The sequence below is a fragment of the Phyllopteryx taeniolatus genome, chromosome 23 (assembly GCF_024500385.1).
Source record: "Phyllopteryx taeniolatus isolate TA_2022b chromosome 23, UOR_Ptae_1.2, whole genome shotgun sequence".
Lineage (NCBI taxonomy): Eukaryota > Metazoa > Chordata > Actinopteri > Syngnathiformes > Syngnathidae > Phyllopteryx > Phyllopteryx taeniolatus.
Genome location: NC_084524.1, coordinates 8,102,320 through 8,122,767, shown reverse-complemented (window position 1 = coordinate 8,122,767; position 20,448 = coordinate 8,102,320). Strand labels below are relative to the sequence as shown.

The window sequence follows — 20,448 nt, the reverse complement described above, 5'->3', positions numbered from 1 at the left end:
GGGGACACAGGAGAGGTGTAAAGTCTTATCCTATCAGCGCACATTCGAGCATCAGTGGACAAGGGTCACCTCTTCCAGGCTGAAGAGGACACCACCTATCGGCGCTCCGAACGCCACCGACACGCCGGCCGCCGACGCGGCAGAGAGAACCTGCGCGAGATAGAGTGATCGTGTAAATGGAAAAAAGTGAGCAAAAAAAATGGCGGACACAATTGGTCGCACCCACTTCTCGTTTCTTGGCCTCGTTCTTGCTGTACTTGGGGAAGAGGTAAGAGAAGATGTTCCCGCAGCAGCAGGCCACGTGGACCAGCGGACCCTCTTTTCCTAGACTCAGGCCCGACGCCACTGCCAGCACCAAAGTGATGGTCTTTATCATCAGGGTCCACTTGCCCAGGTATCCCCTGATGATGAATCCGCTCAAGATGGTCTTGATCTGGGGGGCAGAGGAAAAATCGAGAGTTACATGCAGAGTTATCCCATGTTTCCATCCATGCATCCATTTTCTACCGCTTATCCGAGGTCGGGTCGTGGGGGCAGTAGTTTTTAGCAGGGACGCCCAGATTTCCCTCTCCCCAGCCACTTCATCCAGCTCGTTCCCAGGCCAGCCGAAGGACGTAGTCTCTCCGGCGTGTCCTGGGTCGTCCCCGGGGTCTCCTCCCGGTGGGACGTGCCAGAACACCTCACTGGGGAGGTGTCCGGGAGGCATCCGAATCAGATGCCCCAGCCACCTCATCTGGTTCCTCTCGATGTGAAGGAGCAGCGGCTCTTCTCTGAGATCCTCCCGGATGACCGAGCTTCTCACCCTATCGCTAAGGGAGAGCCCGGACACCCTGCGGAGGAAACTCATTTCGGCCGCTCGTATCCGGGATCTCGTTCTTTGGGTCACGACCCACAGCTCGTGACCATAGGTGAGGGTGGGAACGTAGATCGCCCGGTAAATCGAGAGCTTCGCCTTTCGGCTTAGCTCCTTCTTTACCACAACGGACCGATACAAAGTCCGCATCACTGCAGACGCTGCACCGATCCGCCTGTCGATCTTCCGTTCCATTCTTCCTTCACTCGTGAACAAGACCCCAACATACTTGAACTCCTCCACTTGGAGCAGGATCTCATCGCCAACCTAGAGAGGGCATACCACCCTTTTCCGACTGAGCACCATGGTCTCAGTTTTGGAGGTGCTGATTGTCATCCCAGCCGCTTCACACTCAGCTGCGAACCGCTCCAGTGAGAGTTTGAGGTCACGGCTTGATAAAGACAACAGAACCACATCATCTGCAAAAAGCAGAGAGAGATGCAATTCTGAGGCCACCAAACCGGACCGAAATTCTCTCCATAAAAGTTATTGGCGGAGTCCAACCCTCACGGGAAAGGACTTACTGCCGGATATGCGGAACACACTCTGACTCCTGTCGTACAGGGACCGAACAGCCCGTATCAGGGGGTTCGGTACCCGAAGCACTCTCCACAGGACTCCGCGAGGGACACGGTCGAACGCCTTCTCCAAGTCCACAAAACACATGTAGACTGGTTGGGCGAACTCCCATGCACCCTCGAGGACCCTGCCGAGGGTGTAGAGCTGGTCCACTGTTCCACGGCCTGGACGAAAACCACACTGCTCCTCCTGAATCTCAGATTCGACTTCCCGACGGACCCTCCTCTCCAGCACCACTGAATAGACCTTACCAGGGAGGCTGAGGAGTGTGATCCCCCTGTAGTTGGAACACACCCTCCGGTCCCCCTTCTTAAAAAGGGGGACCACCACCCCAGTCTGCCAATCCAGAGGCAACTGTCCCCGATGTCCACGCGATGTTGCAGAGGCGTGTCAACCAGGACAGCCCCACAACATCCAGAGTCTTTAGGAACTTTGGGCAAATCTCACCCACCCCCGGGGCCTAGCCACCGAGGAGTTTTTTAACCACCTCGGTGACTTCAACCCCTGAGATAGGAGAGCCCGCCTCGGAGACCCCAGACTCTGCTTTCTCACGGGAAGGCGTGTCAGTGAAATTGAGGATGTCTTCGAAGTATTCTCCCCACCGGCTCACGTCCCGAGTCGAGGTTACCATCCCCACTATACACAGTGTTGGTGGTGCAGTTGTTTTCCTCTCCTGAGACGCCGGATGGTGGACCAGAATTTCCTCAAAGCCGTCCGGAAGTCTTTCTCCATGGCCTCACCGAACTTCTCCCATGTCTGAGTTTTTGCTTCAGCGACCACCAAAGCTGCATTCCGCCTGGCCAGCCGGTACCCATCAGGTGCCTCAGGAGTCCCACAGGCCAAAAAGGCTCGAAAGGACTCCTTCTTCAACTTGACGGCATCCCTCACCATTGGTGTTCGGGGATTGCCGCCACGACAGGCACCGACCACCTTACGGCCACAGCTCCGGTCGGCCGCCTCAGCAACGGAGGCCCGGAACACGGTCCACTCGGACTCGATGTTCCTCGCCTCTCCCGGAACATGAGCAAAGTTCTGTCGGAGGTGGGAGTTGAAACTCCTTCTGACAGGGGATTCCGCCAGACGTTCCCAGCAGACCCTCACAATATGTTTGGGCCTGCCACATCGGACCGGCATCTTCCCCCACCATCGGAGCCAACTCACCACCAGGTGGTGATCAGTTGACAGCTCCGCCCCTTTCTTCACCCGAGTGTCCAAGACATGCGGCCGCAAGTCCGATGACACGACCGCAAAGTCGATCATCGAACTACGACCTAGGGTGTCCTGGTGCCAAGTGCACGTGTGGACACCCTTATGCTTGAACATGGTGTTCGTTATGGACAATCCGTGACGAGCACAGACGTCCAATAACAGACGACCGCTCGGGTTCTGATCGGGGGGGCCGTTCCTCCCAATCACGCCCTTCCAGGTCTCACTATTCGCCTACATTGGCCTGAAACTATCCCATTTCTCCACGTAAGCGTGCTAACTTTATTTTCCCGAGGCGGCAAACTGCACACTTTGCTAATGTAACAGGCAAAGCTGACTGAGGCATGAGCAGAGAGGTACGTGCGCATGAGTCTGGAGGTGACGCCACACTGCACTCATACAGTCTTGTTCAAGTCTGAGGGCCCCTAAGTGGTCGTGGGGCCCTCGGCAACTAATTCAGGAAATCCTTGAATCCTTTAAGGTGTTCAGCTCACTTACGTCTTGGGTCTTGGTCCGTCAGGACCGAAAAAGCTGCGCGTTGTCCATTTTTCATTTACCTCTGGAATCCCTGATCCGCAGGCGTATGGAGCAAAAACCTTGACGAGACACACGGCGAGGAAGGCAAAGGACAGTGCCCAGTAGATGTACATGAAGTAGTTCATGATGTATGAGCCCGGACCCTGCAGGGGGGAGTCGAGGGAAAAACACAACCTCAATCTAGCGCTTCCTCCGTGTGAACGAGCAGCAGCTAACCTCAGCCTGGCCCAGAATCAGCTCGGCCCAGCTCTTCCACTGGGGACACTTGTCCCTTTCGGCGAACGTGGTCTCGTTGGACGTCCAGCAGCACTGCTCGTGATTGAACCACATGGCACTCAGACACACGCCCTCCTTCAGGTCATTCATCCAGTCCGCAGCTATGTCGATCAGACCGGCCAACGCGCCTGGCAGAAGGGAGAGGAGAAGAAAGGTGAAGCAGTCTCTGATACATACCAATGGCGTGAACTCCAGCACAGTTGCGGTTCGGTATTTGTGATTTTGGGAAGCTATCGTCGAGTTATTTGCTGAAACACTTGTCTAGTTGCTGATTTTGTGCCAGGTCCAAACAATATGTTTTGCTGTGCTTGAATTCATTGGTGTGGTTTCTTGCAATGATGCTGGGACGTTACGTAAAACCTAAATAAAAATGATTTGAAAATCCTTTTCAACATTTGTTAATTTGTAGATTTTTCATGTTCAAAACCGATTAAGTTGTTTTTGGGCAAATGTTCTCCCATGAATTTGATCCTAGCTCATCTGAGATGTACTGAAGCACAGTGGGAAAGTGTGCTGTGGTCTGACGAGTCCACATTTCAAATTGTTTTGAAAATCATGGATGTGGTGTCCTCCAGGCCAAAAAGAAAAAGGACCATCCGGATTGTTATCAGTGCAAAATTCAAAAGCCAGCATCTGTGATGGTATGGGGCTGCGTTAGTGCCAATGGCATAGGTAACTTGCACATCAGTGAAGGCACCATTAATGCTGAAAGGTACATACAGCTTTTGGAGAAACACGTGCTGCCATCCAAGTAATGTCTTTTTGCTTATTTCAGCAAAACAATGCAAAGCCACATTCTAGATGTGTTACAACAGTGCGGCTTCGTAGTAAAAGAGTACAAGTACGAGACTGGCCTTCCAGGAGTCCAGACAGACCCGGTCCTAGCTTTTTTGGAATGCGTTACATTTATCAAGTTTAAAATGAGTGAATATTTGCACACAAAAAAAAACCCAACAACAACAACTAAAGTTCATCAGTTAAACATTAAATGTCTCGAAATAACGCTGCCCAACGACATGTTTTATAAGGTGTTTTTAATTTCTAGCTGAGCTACACACGGACAAAATTGTTGGTACCCCTCTGTTAGTGAAACAAAAACCCACAGTGGTCACAGAAATAACGAATCTGACAAAAGTAATAATAAATGGCAAATTATTGAACATTTTTAATTCAGATTCAACAGAATTATGTTTAAAAAACAAACTCATGACACAGACCTCGACAAAAACTATGCTCACTTTAACTTACTACTTTGTTGCACAACCTTTTGAGGCAATCACTGGCAATCGAACGATTTTTGTAACTTTCAATGAGACTTCTGCACCTCTCAGTAGGTATTTTGGCCCAAACTGGAGCAAACTGCTCCTCCAGCTGTCAGGTTTGAAGAGTGCTTTCTCCCAATGGCATGCTTGAGCTTCCCACAGATATTCAATAGGATTTAGATCAGGGGTCATGGAAGGAACCATCAGAATAGTCCAATGTTGTGCTCTTCGCCATCCCTGGGTGTTTTTTAGCTGTGTGTTTTGGGTCATTGCCCTGTTACAAGACCCATGACCTGCGACTGAGACCAAGCTTTCTGACACTGGGCAGCACATTTCTCGCTACAACACCTTGACAGTCTTGAGATTATATTGTACCCTGCACAGATTCAAGACACCCTGTGCCAGATGCAGCAAAGCAGTCCCAGAACATAACAGAGCCTTCTCCATATTTCACAGTGGGGACAGTGTTCTTTGCTTGGTATGCTTCATTTTTGCATCTGCGAACATAGAGCTGATGTGCCTTGACAACACACCTTGTTTGAACATGAAATTATTTTCAATCTTTTCTAGGGGTGCCATCATTTTTGTCCAGGCCTGTTTCATGAGTTTTTGTTTTTGTTTTTTTAACTAATTCTGTTGAACCACAATTCAAAAGCAATGTCTGATTTTCACTGGTGAATTTTCATTATTTTGTCATTTTTATTTTTTTATTAGATTACTTTGTCAGTTGTTCCAAGTATAACGCTCTAATGTTTTAACACCGATCAGTAAAGTTTCGTCTGGAAGTTCAATGCTGATTTTGGCTTTTATTGAAAGATATAAAATTGAAAGTTATTCCTCATAAATAAAAGATTTAAAAAAAAAAAATGAAATGCATGACAATATTTGTTTGCGCCAATGGGGTGCGCAGAACACACACGTGCGCAATGGAATTGTGCTGGCAAAACACGCAAGTTGCAATGGAAGGACAAATGGCATTACCGGAGGCTAAGCCTGTTAGCGTTACCACCAGCCATCCAGACCAGGCGTCATACAGACTCTTCGAGAACTCCCACGCCGACTCCTTCTTCTTGCTGTTGATCTGCACGCACACAACACTCGGATGACTTACGACACCGGTCATTCTCGACCACCGTGTTGCGGCACAACAGTGTGGTGTTGAATAATAATTGAATTTAGGACACCTTCAAAACCGCTTTGATACTCTCGGTGATGAAAAGTGTCCCACTCCGCTTTATCTTGATACTCGGCTGACACCGACAGGAGCGCTACTGCTACTGACAACGGCATCATTACACAGTATTAAATTGTTAAAAGGCACAAAGTTAAATCAATAAGTCAATATTGTACTGCGATGAAGCTTTTTTTCTTTGCAGTTCAATTCACATTTTTTTATTCATATCAACCACCGGTTCAGGGTGTAGCCAAGATGTGCTAACCAGTCGTCCACCGTGCCGACTATATAAGTATTATACATATTCATATATATTATTACTTTGTTGTGCAAATGACTCAAAAGTAAGTGCAACTCCAAAGTGTAAGACTCGCGACTTGACTGTCTCGACTTGGGACATGACAGCAAAGACTTAGGACTCTCACCCCTGCTAACAGCTAACTAGGTAAACGATTGGTTGCACTTTTGCACCGATGGTTTTTGGCGTTTATTTTAGTCTTCAGACCAATGTAAAAGCCGATGACAGAAAAAGCATTTTCGTGTGAAGGTACCTTTCGTGCCAAAATGCCGAGTTCCGGTGCGTTCCCTTCAAAATAAAAGGCTACAAGCTTAAAACAGGAAGTCACGTCAAAACTCGCACATATAAACCATTTGACGTGATAAAACAGTCCCAAATAACAATTTCAACAATGCTATAATTTAACGTTGAGCTGAAACATGAATTAAATTGGGTTCGTTGCCTTTCAGTTCATAGCTTTGATATTGATATTGTTCATGCTAAGAAAATGGATGTTCATAATTGGAACACCCTTTATTTAAACCATGCAAACATTTGTGAAAAAACTTTATTGGCCATCAAATAGTAACAGTACTGCGCTACAAGACACGTGACGAGGCAAAAACGTAAACTAGCTTTTGGATTCATATGCGACGGCGTAATGTAAATGTCTTGTGCGGAGCCGATCGATGACGTCATTGATCGGATCGGCGACTTATGACATGAAAGCCGATCAGCATAAAATGCTAATTATCGGCCGATACCGATAACACCGATCAGATCAGATCATGGGCAGTGTACGACCATCTGATCCGCAAGTGGCTACATTTTGAGTCAAGTACTGTCGGTGGAAAATAAATCAACAAAAACACAAAAATAAATAAATGGAGGTAATATCGAGGCGTCTTCATTTTCATCTTCATTTTAGGTTATGTAGTTTGGTTAAGCTCATAAATGCACAGCATTATTATGTCACTGCTCAAGTTACACAACAGGCTCCTTATTCCTTTTTTTGATAGAAATAAGAAGAAGAAAAAAGGCTATCAATGTTTTATATCGTGAACTGGCTTATTTTTTTCCTCGTGTATTCATAATTGCTCAACAACCAAGCAAAAAGAAAAGTGTTCCGAATACTTGATTATTCACTCCATTTTTCTAGTGGGACACAGTCATAATCATGATACAATTTTTCCGCCAGCCCTCGTTTCAATAAAGGTTGCAAAACACATATTTAAACCTGCCAGACAGGTTCAATATTTGTTTAGAGGGCGGCGGTTCAACGCTGCAAATAAAATGCCATTAAACGTGTCCTGTTGGGACCGCCGAGACCGGTCATTACCTTCCGGTGCCTCTCACGGTCCTTGCATTTTTCGCGCACCCAGTCGATGGTGTGGAAGTCGTCATACGTGCCCACGCCCGGAATGGGCTCCTCTAAGAAGTCCAGCAGGTGGGTGGAGCTGCTGGGTGCACCACCCCCATTAGACATGGCATAGTTAGACCCTGTGAGGGAGAAACAAAACATCAGGTCGTGCTCGCTATATGGCAGATGTTGAATACTTGAGCCAGGCCCATCTCCACCCGCACCCGATGCCAGCTTCAAGCTGTGCCACATCAATAGCATCCTCCTCATCCTTTCAGCACTCTCATTCTGGAAAACAACTGACTCAAATCGTGGTCTGGTTCACGCTTAGCAAATTCAAAGGCTAATCCCAAATGCATCCTCCAGGAAAATATTAAGTCTAATATTTGTTTTCTGTTTGTATTGGCCATTTCTGAATTGCAAGTTAGTTCATTCATCTATTGACATAATCCCTAACATCGCTCCGTCGCTTCATACATTTAACATTAACATCCGTAAACTAATTAGATAATCGTAGGCGCGCATCCTGATTAATACAAGATGTACTAACGGATCAGCTGTTGTTGTCAATAAAATAAAACGTGAATGTGCAAATTCTTATATGACTGCGTGCGTGCGTGCGTGCGTGTATGCACAGCCAAAACTACATCATCTGCAATTGACTGCAAGGTGTTTTCTAAAGTTAGAAGTGGGCTGAAATGTCCACGTTTAGGCAGACAGTGCCAGATAAAAATACGACAATACACAAAAGCTGTTGTTTTTTGTTCGTCTAAATGTAAACACGAGTAGCGCCCCGTTGCCTTCAGGGTAACGACGACCTTCCCAACACGGTGGCCACGTAGGCACGACGATCAGTCGGGCTGGCTTATCTATTGTTAACACCTATACCCGGGAAGCCCAATAGCAGACGTTGTGGGAGGTCATGTGACTCTGTGTTGTTTGATTGGTGAACTAGACTGAAACGTCACTATTGCTTAAATTGGATTGGAGCAAACAGCGCCCAATGCGGAAGTCGAAGTCGTAGTCTTGCACACTAAATAGTTGATAAATGAGCAATAATTGATCAATAAAAGTAGCGAGCGACATTTAGATCATTGTAACGGAGTAAAAGTACCATTACTTCTAAACAGCAAAAGTGTTTTTATTCTGGCCTCGTCAACTCCTGCGACTTATCCGAAGCAGGTCCCGAGCACACAGGCGGAACCTCAGGCCAATGTGCTCGCATATTAGTCCGCCGCGGAGTAATATTCAGAAAGAATGTGTGGGGGGGGTGGTGGATGTGTGGAATGCATCAAGCTGCCAGCATTCAAGGAGTATGAAACAGCCCCCAGGAAAAACTCACCAGATCGATACGATTCACGTAAATGGCCTATATTGAGTTCAAAACCTCAAACTGATTTGCATGTATGTTGGTATGTTGGTTTTACAGGAGTGGCAAATTGACAGCTCGAAGCATGCTTCACCTTGCCGCTTATTTGGAGAACTGCGCGAGCGAGAATCTTTCTTCGTATTATTCACTCAAAGCGATCTTATACGATACACCCCAATTTCTTCACAGCGAGAGAGTGAGAACAGGCACTTTTTATACATTCAAATGTGTTTAAAAAAAAATAATAATAATAATAATGCTTTTTTAAGATTTTCATGGGTAGGTCTGGAACGTATCCAGTGATGAATGGGGTTCACTAAAAGTGAAAAGAACGCAACATTAGTGTTGAGCACTTTGATCAACCTGGTGGCCACATCTGTCTGAGGCCTTATCCCACCCGAAAGGCTTTTTACTTGTAACTATGACGACCAGCCATGGCAGTAAACCGTAGCTTTAGGAGCACAGTCTGCTTCCTAAGCCGACCATACAAAATGACCCTGATCACCTCAATGTGGCCCCCTGAAGTATCGCGTTGCTGTGTGAAGCCAGCTGAAGAAACAACAAGGAACCTGTTCGCCCGCTATATCGCGGGGATTGTTTTCGTGGGTTTTTACACTTCACAGACAAGACAATCCCGCCCCAAGTGGAGGAGTTCAAGTATCTCGGGGTCTTGTTCACGAGTGAGGGAAGAACGGAACGCGCGATCGACAGGCGGATCGGTGCGGCGTCTGCAGTGATGCGGACTTTGTATCGATCCGTTGTGGTAAAGAAGGAGCTCAGCCGGAAGGCCAAGCTCTCGATTTACCGGTCGATCTACGTTCCTACCCTCACCTATGGTCACGAGCTGCGGGTCGAGACCGAAAGGACGAGATCCCGGATACGAGCGGCCGAAATGAGTTTCCTTCGCAGGGTGTCCGGGCTCTCCCTTAGAGAGAGGGTGAGAAGCTCGGCGACTACGTCTCTCGGCTGGCCTGGGAACGCCTCGGAATCCCCCCGGAAGAGCTGGATGAAGTGGCTGTGGAGAGGGAAGTCTGGGCGTCCCTGCTACAGCTACTAGCCCGTGACCTGACCTCGGATAGGCGGTAGAAAATGGATGGATGGCTGGATGGATCTTGAGTACATAGTATGGTATTTAGAGTAGATTATAAAAACTGAATTGTTCAGATATGGCTTAAAACTCTTTTCCACCTTCTAAAGTTTCCTTTTTTTTTGTGGGTGGGCAGGGCTAAAGTTTACTTTCTGGCTTATTCCCTTTATTCCATGCAGTGTGGCCATTCGGCCGAATGGCCACTTCCTCATTCATAATGGACCCAGTTCTACCACTATAGGGTGCTTTCAGCCATCAAACTACGCCCACAATTCGGGAAAAAAACTGTAACGTGTTTTGTGTGATATGGGCTACAATGTCTCCGCCGTCTGCCCCCATGCGCGTTGCATCGTGAGGCAGCGGCAAACCCCGCAGGATCCGCCACCCCGCGGCCCATGCCAACCCGACAAAGGTCGGAGTACACGGCGAAGGGCTTTCAGCCACTCACGTTGCGGGTGAAGACGAGGAGGCGGGAAAAACCAAAGCCTGCAACTCGGCGGCCACAGCACTGCGTGCGCCACGGGTGACTTCCCGCCTCCTCCTCCTCGTGACGCATTGCGGCTGACAAGTCCCACCGTTGATTAACGGCCTGCTGAACTGCAACAGAAACAAATGGACAGAATGACTCTGCGGCCTGGGAAAGCGTGTGCTAGTGCACTGCTCCTCCCCCTGCAGAGGAGCCATGATGTATTTGATTGACAGGTAAAAGTTGAGAGGAGGCGGGATTTTCAGCACACCCAGCGACATGCAAGAATGTCTCCATTCTCGAAGCCTGACTTCACATAGTTTGCGAATCTTTTCATTTCCTCTGTGAACCCCGTTCCCAATTACCTGACAGGTTTCAGTCAAAAATATCCACAATGAAGCTTTTACTGGCCCGAAATTCCAATGTGTTCTTGAAGCTGACCCAGTAAATATTACTGTGACAGTTCTGTGTCACGACTTGCCCTAAAAATCTTATTCGTCAAAAGAGCAGTGTGGGCTGTAAAATTGGTCATGTACTGTAGTTACTGTATCAATAATTTTTTCAAATCACTTCTCATTTCATTTCTAACGAGTGGGAACCAGTGTCAAATTAGTGTCAGCAGACGAGAGTCCTCCATGGAAGCAACACAGAACAAAATAGCAAACATGCTACTTCATTAGGTATTACTAAAAAAAAAAAAACTGCAAATATTGGTACCAATCCTAATGAGAAATATATATTTATATAATAAATAATTGGTCGGCACTTTGCGGATTTCATGTATTGCGGGGGTTTTCTGGACTGTAAACCCTTGCGATAAACGAGGATTTACTGCATTCGAAATCAAGGATTATGAAGCCCTTTCGGCATGGCCGAATGGAGACATTAATCCCGACGCCAACAGGGGTCATCCCAGGGCGGGCGATCTCTTTGGACGCAAACATCCAGTCAACGTACGGAGCACGGCAGACGCCTCGCGACGGGCCGCGGTCGACGCGGCTCACGAGGCCTCGCGCTTAATCTCATTATCCTCGCTCCGTTGCATGACGTCGTCAATAGCAACGGCGCGTCGAAGGTCCGGGCTCCGACTCGTACCTCGTTTCGGGATCTCCCGCAGGGGGATGGTGTCCCCTCCCCCGTCGTAAGGAAAACAGGGGTCGGCGCCCTTGTCCTCCTCCTCCATGATGACGGACAGAGAGTCGGCAAGAGGAGGCCAGGCGACGCTAGGCTAAGCTAGTCTTCCTTGAGCACAGGTGCGTGCGTCAGCCGCTGCCATGTTTGCCCGAGCAACACGAGCACGGCTGCACACGGCGACACAGAGAAACTGTGTGTGTGTGTGTCCTCTTTCACGAACCCTCCCCTTCTTGCTCCCTCTCTCCACTGCAGCAGCTGACTTCAGGGCTGATGACATCATCGCACACAAACAAACACTCACAGCCTGCTCAGTTGCCAGGGGAGATCACCGAGCCTGTGCTGACCACTGACAAGCACCCCTCTAGAAGACATTAAGACCTCTTCCACCGCAGGAACCGCGGAAAAAACTACGCGGGTACAGCAGGTTACTCAAGGATTATTTAGTTCCTCCCGTGCCCCCAGGAACTCTTAAGGGGCTGGGCCTGATGGGTGTAACAAAAACCGATTTGAATCGGAAAACCGCTTTTGATTTAAAAGATGCACGAATTCATGAATCGTATGGCGTCGAACTCAATATAGCTTGAACCGGCCGATCGACCGGCAAATAGTTAAAAGCGAAGCAAATTGATTGAAATAGTGCATTTCATACACAAGGTAACACAATGTGCGTTACGTGACTGAAAGCATTTTAAAAAAACATTTAAAACATCCATCCATCCATCTATCCGAGTGTCATCCCTCCGAGACCCGCGCACCAACTCCACCCCCACGCCCCTCCACCCACCCGACCCCCCACGCCCGCCAGCACCCGCTTCCCGGGAAGCCCCTGAGCGTGGGAGGTGGACCCGCCGCAAACGAGGCAGGGAAAAGAACGGGACTTGGTTGACATGATGATGAGGAGAAAGGTTGCTATATTGTGTGTCCAGGAGAGCAGGTGGAAAGGCAGTCAGGCGAGAAGTTTAGGGGCAGGGTTCAAATGATTTGACCATGGTGTAGATGGGAAGAGAAATGGAGTCGGGGTTATTTTAAGAGAAGAGTTGGCTAAGAATGTCTTGGAGGTGAAAAGAGAATCACATCGAGTGATGAGGCTGAAACTTGAACTTGAGGGTGTTATGTGTCATGTGATTCGTGGCTGTGCCCCACAGGTAGGATGTGACCTAGAGGTGAAAGAGAAATTCTGGAAGGAGCGAGACCAAGTCGTTCTGAGCATCCCAGACAGAGAGAGAGTCGGGATTGGTGCAGATTGTCATGGACATGTTGGTGAAGGAAATAGGGGTGACGAAGAAGTGATGGGTAAGTACGGCATCCAGGAAAGGAACTTGGAGGGACAGATGCTGGTAGACTTTGCAACAAGGATGCAAACGGCTGGAGTGAACAGTTTTTTCCAGACGAGGCAGGAACATAGGGTGACCTACGAGAGCGGAGGTAGAAGCACGCAGGTGGATTACATGATTAATTTTCTGGTTTCTTTTTTCAGGTTATATTTAAAGTTGTGTTTTGGTAGTTGAAAAATACTAAGTTTTGAAATCAATGAATAATCACGTTGAATAATTAATCGGATGTGATTTCAAGATCAATCAAAATAATCGTTTTTTTGCTCAATACACGTCACACCAGGTGCCAGACCAATCATGGCAAGAGTAATGAACAACGTGGTCCCCAAAGGCTGCAAAACCTTCGAACGTCTCCTTACAACCACCAGGCAAGGTTTTGAGTTCCTCCATCAGCTGACAAAACAGCCATGCTCCCATCGCATATTGATGATGCCCTGACTGGTTTATATTACCATCATATATTGTTGCCACTAACATCAACACACCACCAAATCAAAATCATGTTCAATCGCTAATTTAATACGCAAAATTTATTACGCAGCCATTGTTTACATGGTAGACTACAGCGCTACCGCTCCGGCGTTAGCGGCTAGCAGCTAGCTACCCGAGTGCCTGGTAGGCAGTTGGGGGGAGTACTTTTTCGAGGCTAACGCAAGTTAATGGAGCACTGCAGCAAAGTGGAGACTGTGGAGTATTATGCAGCATTCAGAGATAAGGTAACAGAGTAAGGGGGAACTCACTTGCACCCTCGAGGACCGTGCTGAGTGTATTCAGCTGGTCCACTGTTCCACGGCCAGGACGAAGACCACACTGCTCCTCCTGAATCTGAGATTCGACTTCCTGACGGAACCTCCTCTCCAGAACCCCTGAATAGACCTTACCAGGGAGGCTGAGGAGTGAGATCCCCTATAGTTGGAATACACCCTCCGGTCCCACTTCTTAAAAAGGGGGACCACCACCACGGTCTGCCAATCCAGAGGCACTGTCCCCGATGCGATGTTGCAGAGGCGACCAGGACAGCCCCACAACATCCAGAGCCTTCAGAAACTCAGGGTGGATCTCATCCACCCCTGGGACCTTGCCACCGAGGAGCTTTTTACTCACCTCTGTGACCTAAACCCCAGAGATAGAAGAACCCACCTCATAGTCCCCAGACTCTGCTTCCTCACAGGAAGGTGTGTCGGTGAAATTGAGGTCTTCGAAGTATTCGGCCCACCGACTCACAGTGTCCAGAGTTGAGGTCAGCAGCGCCCCATCCCCACCATACACAGTGTTGATGGTCCACTGTTTTCCCCTCCTAAGACGCTGGTTGATGGACCAGAATTTCCTCAAAGCCGTCCCCAAGTCGTTCTCCATCGCCTCATCAAACTCCTCCTATGCCCAAGTTTTTGCCTCAGCGACCACCAACGCTGCTTTTCGCTCGGCCAACCGGTGCCCACCAGCTGCTTCCGGAATCCCACAGACAAAAAAGGCCCGATAGGACTCTTTCTTCAGCTGGACGGCATCCCTTACAGCTGGTGTCCACCAACGGGTTCGGGGATTTCCGCCACGACAGACACAAACAACTGTACGTCCACAGCTCCAGTCGGCCACCTACATAAATGGAGGCACGGCACGTGGTCTACTCATACTCAATGTCTCCGCCTTCCCTTTCAGAGATAGGAGTGGAAGCTCCTTCTGACAGGGGACTTTGCCAGACATTACCAACAAACCCTCTCAATAAGTTTGTGTCTGCCAGGTCGGACGGGCATCTTCCTCCACCTTTGGAGCCAACCAGGTGGTGTTCGGTTGACGACTCCACCCCTCTCTTCACCCGAGTGTCCATGACATGCGGCTGCAAGTCCGATGACACGACCACAAAGTCGATCATCGAACTGTGGCCTGGTGCCAAGTGCACGTTGTCACCCTTTTGTCTGAGCATGGTGTTCGTTATGGGCAATCCATGTTGAGCACAGAAGTCCAAAAACAGAGCAGCATTCGGGTTTTGGTTGGCGGGGGGGCGTTCCTCCCTATCACGCCCCTCCACGTCTCATTGTCATTGCCCACGTGACTTTTGAAGGCACCCAGCAGAACGAGTGAGTTCACAGCAGGAGCGCTCTCCAGCACCCCCTCCAAAGACTCCAAAAAGGGTGGGTACTCTGAACTGCTGTTTGGTGCATAGGCACAAACAGTCAGGACCTGTTACCAGGACAAGTTACGTATGTGACATGTTATTTTGGTAGTTTTATTTTGGCCCGAAATCCAAAAATGCTTAGTGTAGTCACTGTGTGACATGTTGCCAATCTGATGATCTGTAAGTGGCAAAACTTTGAGTCAAGTACTGGAGGTGAAAAACATGGCAAATGTGCCCAGAGAGGAATAAGAGCAAAATGGATCATCATCACATACCCAAACCGAGGAGGGTTTTGGTGAAGGGAGATGAAGGAAATATTTGTTTTCTCTCGAGGTCTTCTTCATTTTAGTTTGAAGAAACACTTTCAAAACTTAAGAGTAGTACAAAGAATGTGTCTTAAACGTATCACAAAATGCTAAAATGCTAGCTGCTTAAATGAAGATGAAGGCTGGTAATGCGATAAGAAAAAAGAAAAAGAAATGAACGCCTTATCTTTTATGCACAATGTGAATTGAGAATCAGGTTGGAATCTATCAAATCAATTACAAAAACTGCCTTCTGCCATTGTAAGAACATATCCAGAGTGAAGACTTGCATGTGCCAAGCAGACCAGGAGAAACACATCCACGCTTTTATCTCAAGGAGACTTGACTATTGTAATGGTCTTCTGACCGGACTCCCCCAAGAGAGCATTAAACAGCTGCAGCTCGGGTTCTGATCAGAACAAAGAGGTAGAGCATATTACTCGAATTTGAAAGTCTCTAACCTGGCTCCCAGTCAGCTGAAGAATAGATTTTAAAGTTCTGCAACTGGTCCAAAACTCACAAAATGGTTTCGGTCCTGAATACATGAAAGAAATGCTGATGTAACATAAACGCAGTAAGGCTCTGAGATCCACAGACCTGATCTCAGAGCACAGAGTCCAAAGCAAACATGGCGAAGCAGCATTTAGCTATTATGCTGCGCACAAATGGAGTAAGTTGCCAGCAGAAGTGACGTCAGCCCCAAGTGTGAATGTTTTGAAGGCCAGGTTCAGAAACTTGTTCTCATGCTTTTTAGAACCTTTCCACTTTTAAATGATATTTCTTGCCCTGAACACTGTTTGAATTGTCCCCGTCCAGGTGCTCCCTACCTGGGGAGGAAGCGTCCCCGTCGAGCAGGTTGTCATCCTCAGTGGTGTGAAAGTCCATGACGATGCCAGCTCCATCCAGCAGCTCCTCGTCGCTGCTGGCGCTGGCAATGCTGTTGTAGCTGTTCTGGGAGTAGCCTCTGTGGTACAGCTGCTCTGACTCCATTTAGCAAAGCACCAGTGCCCTGGGTGACATGAGAACATGAGCAAATCGCCTCATTAAACATTCAACTGATATATAAGCTGGTCATGTCTAAATCCATGTGTGTCTTGTATTTAAATACTCAATGTAATTGAGTAATTTTTTGTCATTGTGCAGTCAGTTTTGCAGTAAGCTCCAACTGGGGTGTCAATAAACAGCTTAAAGCGCGCTCAGGGAAGGCAGAAGAACATGCTACAAGCAACAGCGCGTGCGTTCAACGCAGGAACTTGCATACACAACCCGCGCTGAACAATCGCTTAATTGTATTAATAAAAAAAACAATTTTTTCGTATGCTCCTCTGGGCCCGGGACTTCGTTTCAGCTTGAGGTCACGAAGAGATGGCCGGACATCAGAATTCATGGTTCCATTTATTACAGCAGGTCTAGCAGGTCCTGAAGTAGACCTCAGACCACACGACTACCACCACCGTATTTTACTGTTGGCATGATGTTCTTTTTCTGAAATGCGGTGTTACTTTTTACGCCACACACACCTTCCAAAAAGTTCAACTTTTGTGTCGTCAGAACCAAAGACAACTTTACCAAAGGTCCTGGGGATCGTCAAGATGTCTTCTGGCAAAATTAAGATGAGGCTTAATGTTCTCTTTGCTCAGCAGTGGAACACTGACCTCGAAGGTCAGAGGACAAACATGTTAAGAGGTCAGTTAAAATTCATATTTGCATTGTTTATGTGTTATGTAACACATTTCCAGCAAGTTGACGACCATAGTTTAGGTAAAAATGGTGATCTCCTGGCAAAGCAAATCAAGTGGAATTGACAATTTCTTGCGGCAGCTCGACGCGTTGGCTCGGATCCTCCACGGCGAGACGAGCTGGCGTTGACGTAGCGGCGCGGATACAAAGTGTCTCGCTACAAGTTACCGCTGCTAGCAAAGCTGGCGAAGCGAAAAAAGAAAAGAAGGAAGCGACCATCCGCCGTTGAAAAAGACTTTTATCTTTGCTGTACTGAGGAGAGGCTTCCGTCGGGCCACTCTGCCATAACGCCCAAACTGGTGGAGAGCTGCAGTGATGGTTGCCTTTCTAGAACTTTCTCCCACCTCCCGACTGCATCTCTGGAGCTCAGCTACAGTGATCTTTGGGTTCTTCTTTACCCGTCTCACCGAGGCTCTCTACCGAAAAAAAAACTACCAGGGCACGGAGGGTTCCCCCTGGATTATTTTGTTCCTCCTGGTGGAGCGGGTCTTCTGAGAGCTACCAGGAACTCTTTGAGGGGGCGGGCTGTGCTGACGAAAGCTGATTGGTTGACAGACGTCTGTAGGGGTTTACTTTTTCAATTCAAAGAGTCGCCATTATGTGGCGTTCCGCAGGGCTCGAAACAGGAGGATTAAAATACATTGAAAAGCAAAACTTCGAATCATCGACCGAGCGGTGGCGGACCTCGCGGCGAGATTTGCCGTTGCTGACCGACTCTGTTCTGCTAAGGAGAATTCGAGCTCAAGCGGGCGTGTACATCTTCCTCGGCCGGGCCAGAGGGGACGAACACCAGCGTCTTCTGCCGACCAGGATTTGAGTAAATGGGATCCGGAATCGTCATACGAGTGAACTCCCTCTGGATCGCCAGCCGAGCTTCATCCCTTCGGATGATATGGAGACGAAGGTAACTCATTTGCAGCTCGCGTTAGCTACATTTAGCGAGCAAATGCACTCCTTCCATCCTTGTTACATAAAAACATAATTAGCAAATGTATTCTAACAGTTTCCCAGCATCACCTCTAAGTGTCGCCAAAGCACCAACAGCCGTAGGAACGTGCGTACGCCAGCCATGAAGTTGCAGGGAGGCACCGCACATTTCCACAGTCATGTTTACGTCCAACTGTTCGTGGTACCGCTAGCTTGCTAGGCTACATAACGTTTTGTTGCCTGCTTGCGAGCCGTATGGTATTCAAAGTACGGGAACGTGCCTCAAGCGAGCCTGAAACGAACGTCCTCTCCTGTCCTGAGCGCCGGTGGCCACCAACACACGTTTCCCCCCATTTTGTCCGTATAATACAGTCGGCGCGCTCCACTCTTGTTGTGGTCGCCACGGTAACGAGTGTATCCGGTCGCATTTGAGTTGCCAAGATAAAGCCCGATGATCGTAAAAAACGGGATGCGTTGGTATCGGAATGCAAGATTTTATTGCAGTAGTCAGACATAGTGCAATCGCGAAAGAGATATTTTGTGTTGTAGTCTGATCCTTCTTTTTGCCTCCTTTTACTTTCTGCCTCCTTTGAGTCATGTCCAGGTCCTTGTACTTGTCATGGTGTTGCGTTTCATAGTGTCCTCTCATGTTGTACTCCTAAATTACGCCCACGTTGACTCTACAAACAAGACAAACAGGTCTGTCCTTTGCATATGTAAACAAATATTCTGCCTCCCACCTGTTTTCCGCCTTTCTTTTTGCCATTTTGGAGGGGGGTGGCACGGTGACAGTAGCGTGATATGATTACTGCCACAGAGGGGAGGGCGTTTCTGGGTCCTGTCCTGATTGACACGCTAAAACAACAGCAGGGCATTGTGGGATTTGTAGTATTAGCAGTGAATGATGCCGGCGGGCCAGCTCGAGCAGTCATTTGGGATTGACCGTTCATTTGTTCTGTCTGTCACTATGCCTCACTGGCATCAATAGAGAAACACATATACATTTATTTATTGTAAATATCATTTTTGGGAGCAATTAAGCACACAAGTATATACAGTAAATGAACAGGTCACTTTCAATAGACACATTCCTCCATCATGTGATCGGTTCGGTGATCGTTTTTTTAAACTCACTGATCGGTCCCAAAAATCGTGACGGTGTAAAGCCTAACTGCGGGCCAGACTTTGACACACGTGGTTTACATGATCATAGCGCACAATGATCGCCAACATTGAAAAATCTTTAAATGGTCTGTTGAAACATCACACTTTCGTCTCAACTAATAACAACATACGGCCATTTTTCTACCACAGAGTCAAGGTTCGCGTCATACATTTCCCTTTGACTTGCATTGATTTCTGGACGATTCCATTTATGACAAAAAAGTGGGATAAAATCCTTAAGACTTAGCCGTCTCTTATAAACTAGCGCTATTTATCTATTATAACATACAGGTGATGTCAGAACTTCGGTAACATAACAATTGCCGTTTTATTTCAACCCTAAAAAAAAAAATTTGTTTGGCACTTTGTTCCCTTACTTCGCCACAGCTGCCTTGTGTCAACCGTCGAGACCTTCAAGTTCCTGGGAATTACAGTCTCTCAGGACCTGAAGCGGGCGACCAACATCAACTACGTCCTCAAAAAGGCCCAGCATGTACATGAGGATGTACTTCCTGCGGCTTCTGAGGAAGCACGGCCTGCCACGGGAGCTGCTGGGGCGGTTCGACACAGCGGACATCCAATCGGTCCTGTGTTCTTCCTTCACAGTCTGGTTTGGTGCTGCTATAAAAAAGGACAAACTCCGACTGCGACGGACAATCAAAACTGCTGAAAGGATTGTCGGTACCCCCCGACCCACCCTTGAGGACTTGCACGCTGCCAGAACTAAGACAAGAGCGTGCAAAATCCTCTCGGACCCTCCGCATCCCGGTCACCGGCTCTTCCGGCTCCTTCCCTCAGGTAGTCGCTACCGATCAATGCAAACTAGAACTAGCAGACATTCCAACACCTCCATCCCTCTTGCCATCAACTTCTTAAACAGCTAACCTACAATTCCATTACAACATGCTGGCCATTTTTTGACTTGACTTTGTTGTCACATTTGTGTGGGGCCAATGATGTGTTACTCGTGCACTCACTGTAGTCGTCTCGCCACGCCGCACTATTTGCATATCTGCTGTTGACCAATACTGGCCACTCATGCCAGAGTAGCATCTGCTCCATTTGCACACTGACTGAGGAGTATCTGCAACATTTGCACAATCAACATTGTCCCAGATTATCGCACTACTCTCTTAAAGTCTCGGCGCCCTTTGCACAACGGTCATTGCACCGGACTATTGCAATATTAGTCTTTCGAACTGCTCTAAGTGCTAGAGGACTCTGCATCTTTTTGCACAATTGTCAAAAATAAATAAATAAATGTAGAGGCATTACCAGATAACTA

General features: G+C 47.9%; 1 protein-coding gene and 1 long non-coding RNA gene across 13 annotated transcripts in view; one reads left to right on the top strand and one right to left on the bottom strand.

Annotated features, from left to right (window-relative positions):
• Positions 1-16,322, bottom strand: part of clcn3 (chloride channel 3) — a 23,951-nt gene extending 7,629 nt beyond the window's left edge. For 3 of the 5 annotated variants that reach the window (XM_061763460.1, XM_061763462.1, XM_061763464.1), the window contains exons 1-7: positions 16,160-16,322; positions 7,504-7,664; positions 5,695-5,794; positions 3,392-3,579; positions 3,196-3,318; positions 227-433; positions 70-150 (exon numbers count right to left, since the gene is read on the bottom strand). In XM_061763460.1, the coding sequence (XP_061619444.1) occupies positions 70-150; positions 227-433; positions 3,196-3,318; positions 3,392-3,579; positions 5,695-5,794; positions 7,504-7,664; positions 16,160-16,322 (1,023 nt within the window). Of the gene's footprint in view, positions 1-69; positions 151-226; positions 434-3,195; positions 3,319-3,391; positions 3,580-5,694; positions 5,795-7,503; positions 7,665-11,541; positions 11,683-16,159 lie in introns of those variants that run through there. The other 2 variants (XM_061763461.1, XM_061763463.1) reach the window with 1 other exon arrangement.
• On the top strand, positions 11,564-20,448 carry LOC133472600 (uncharacterized). Of its 8 annotated transcripts, none has more exons than XR_009786769.1 (6): positions 11,564-11,699; positions 11,833-11,995; positions 12,726-12,873; positions 16,149-17,018; positions 17,154-17,976; positions 19,551-20,448. It is a non-coding gene; the product is annotated as an uncharacterized LOC133472600 (long non-coding RNA). The 8 variants fall into 8 exon arrangements; XR_009786768.1 differs by having other exon boundaries at positions 17,089-17,976; XR_009786765.1 differs by having other exon boundaries at positions 16,149-17,976.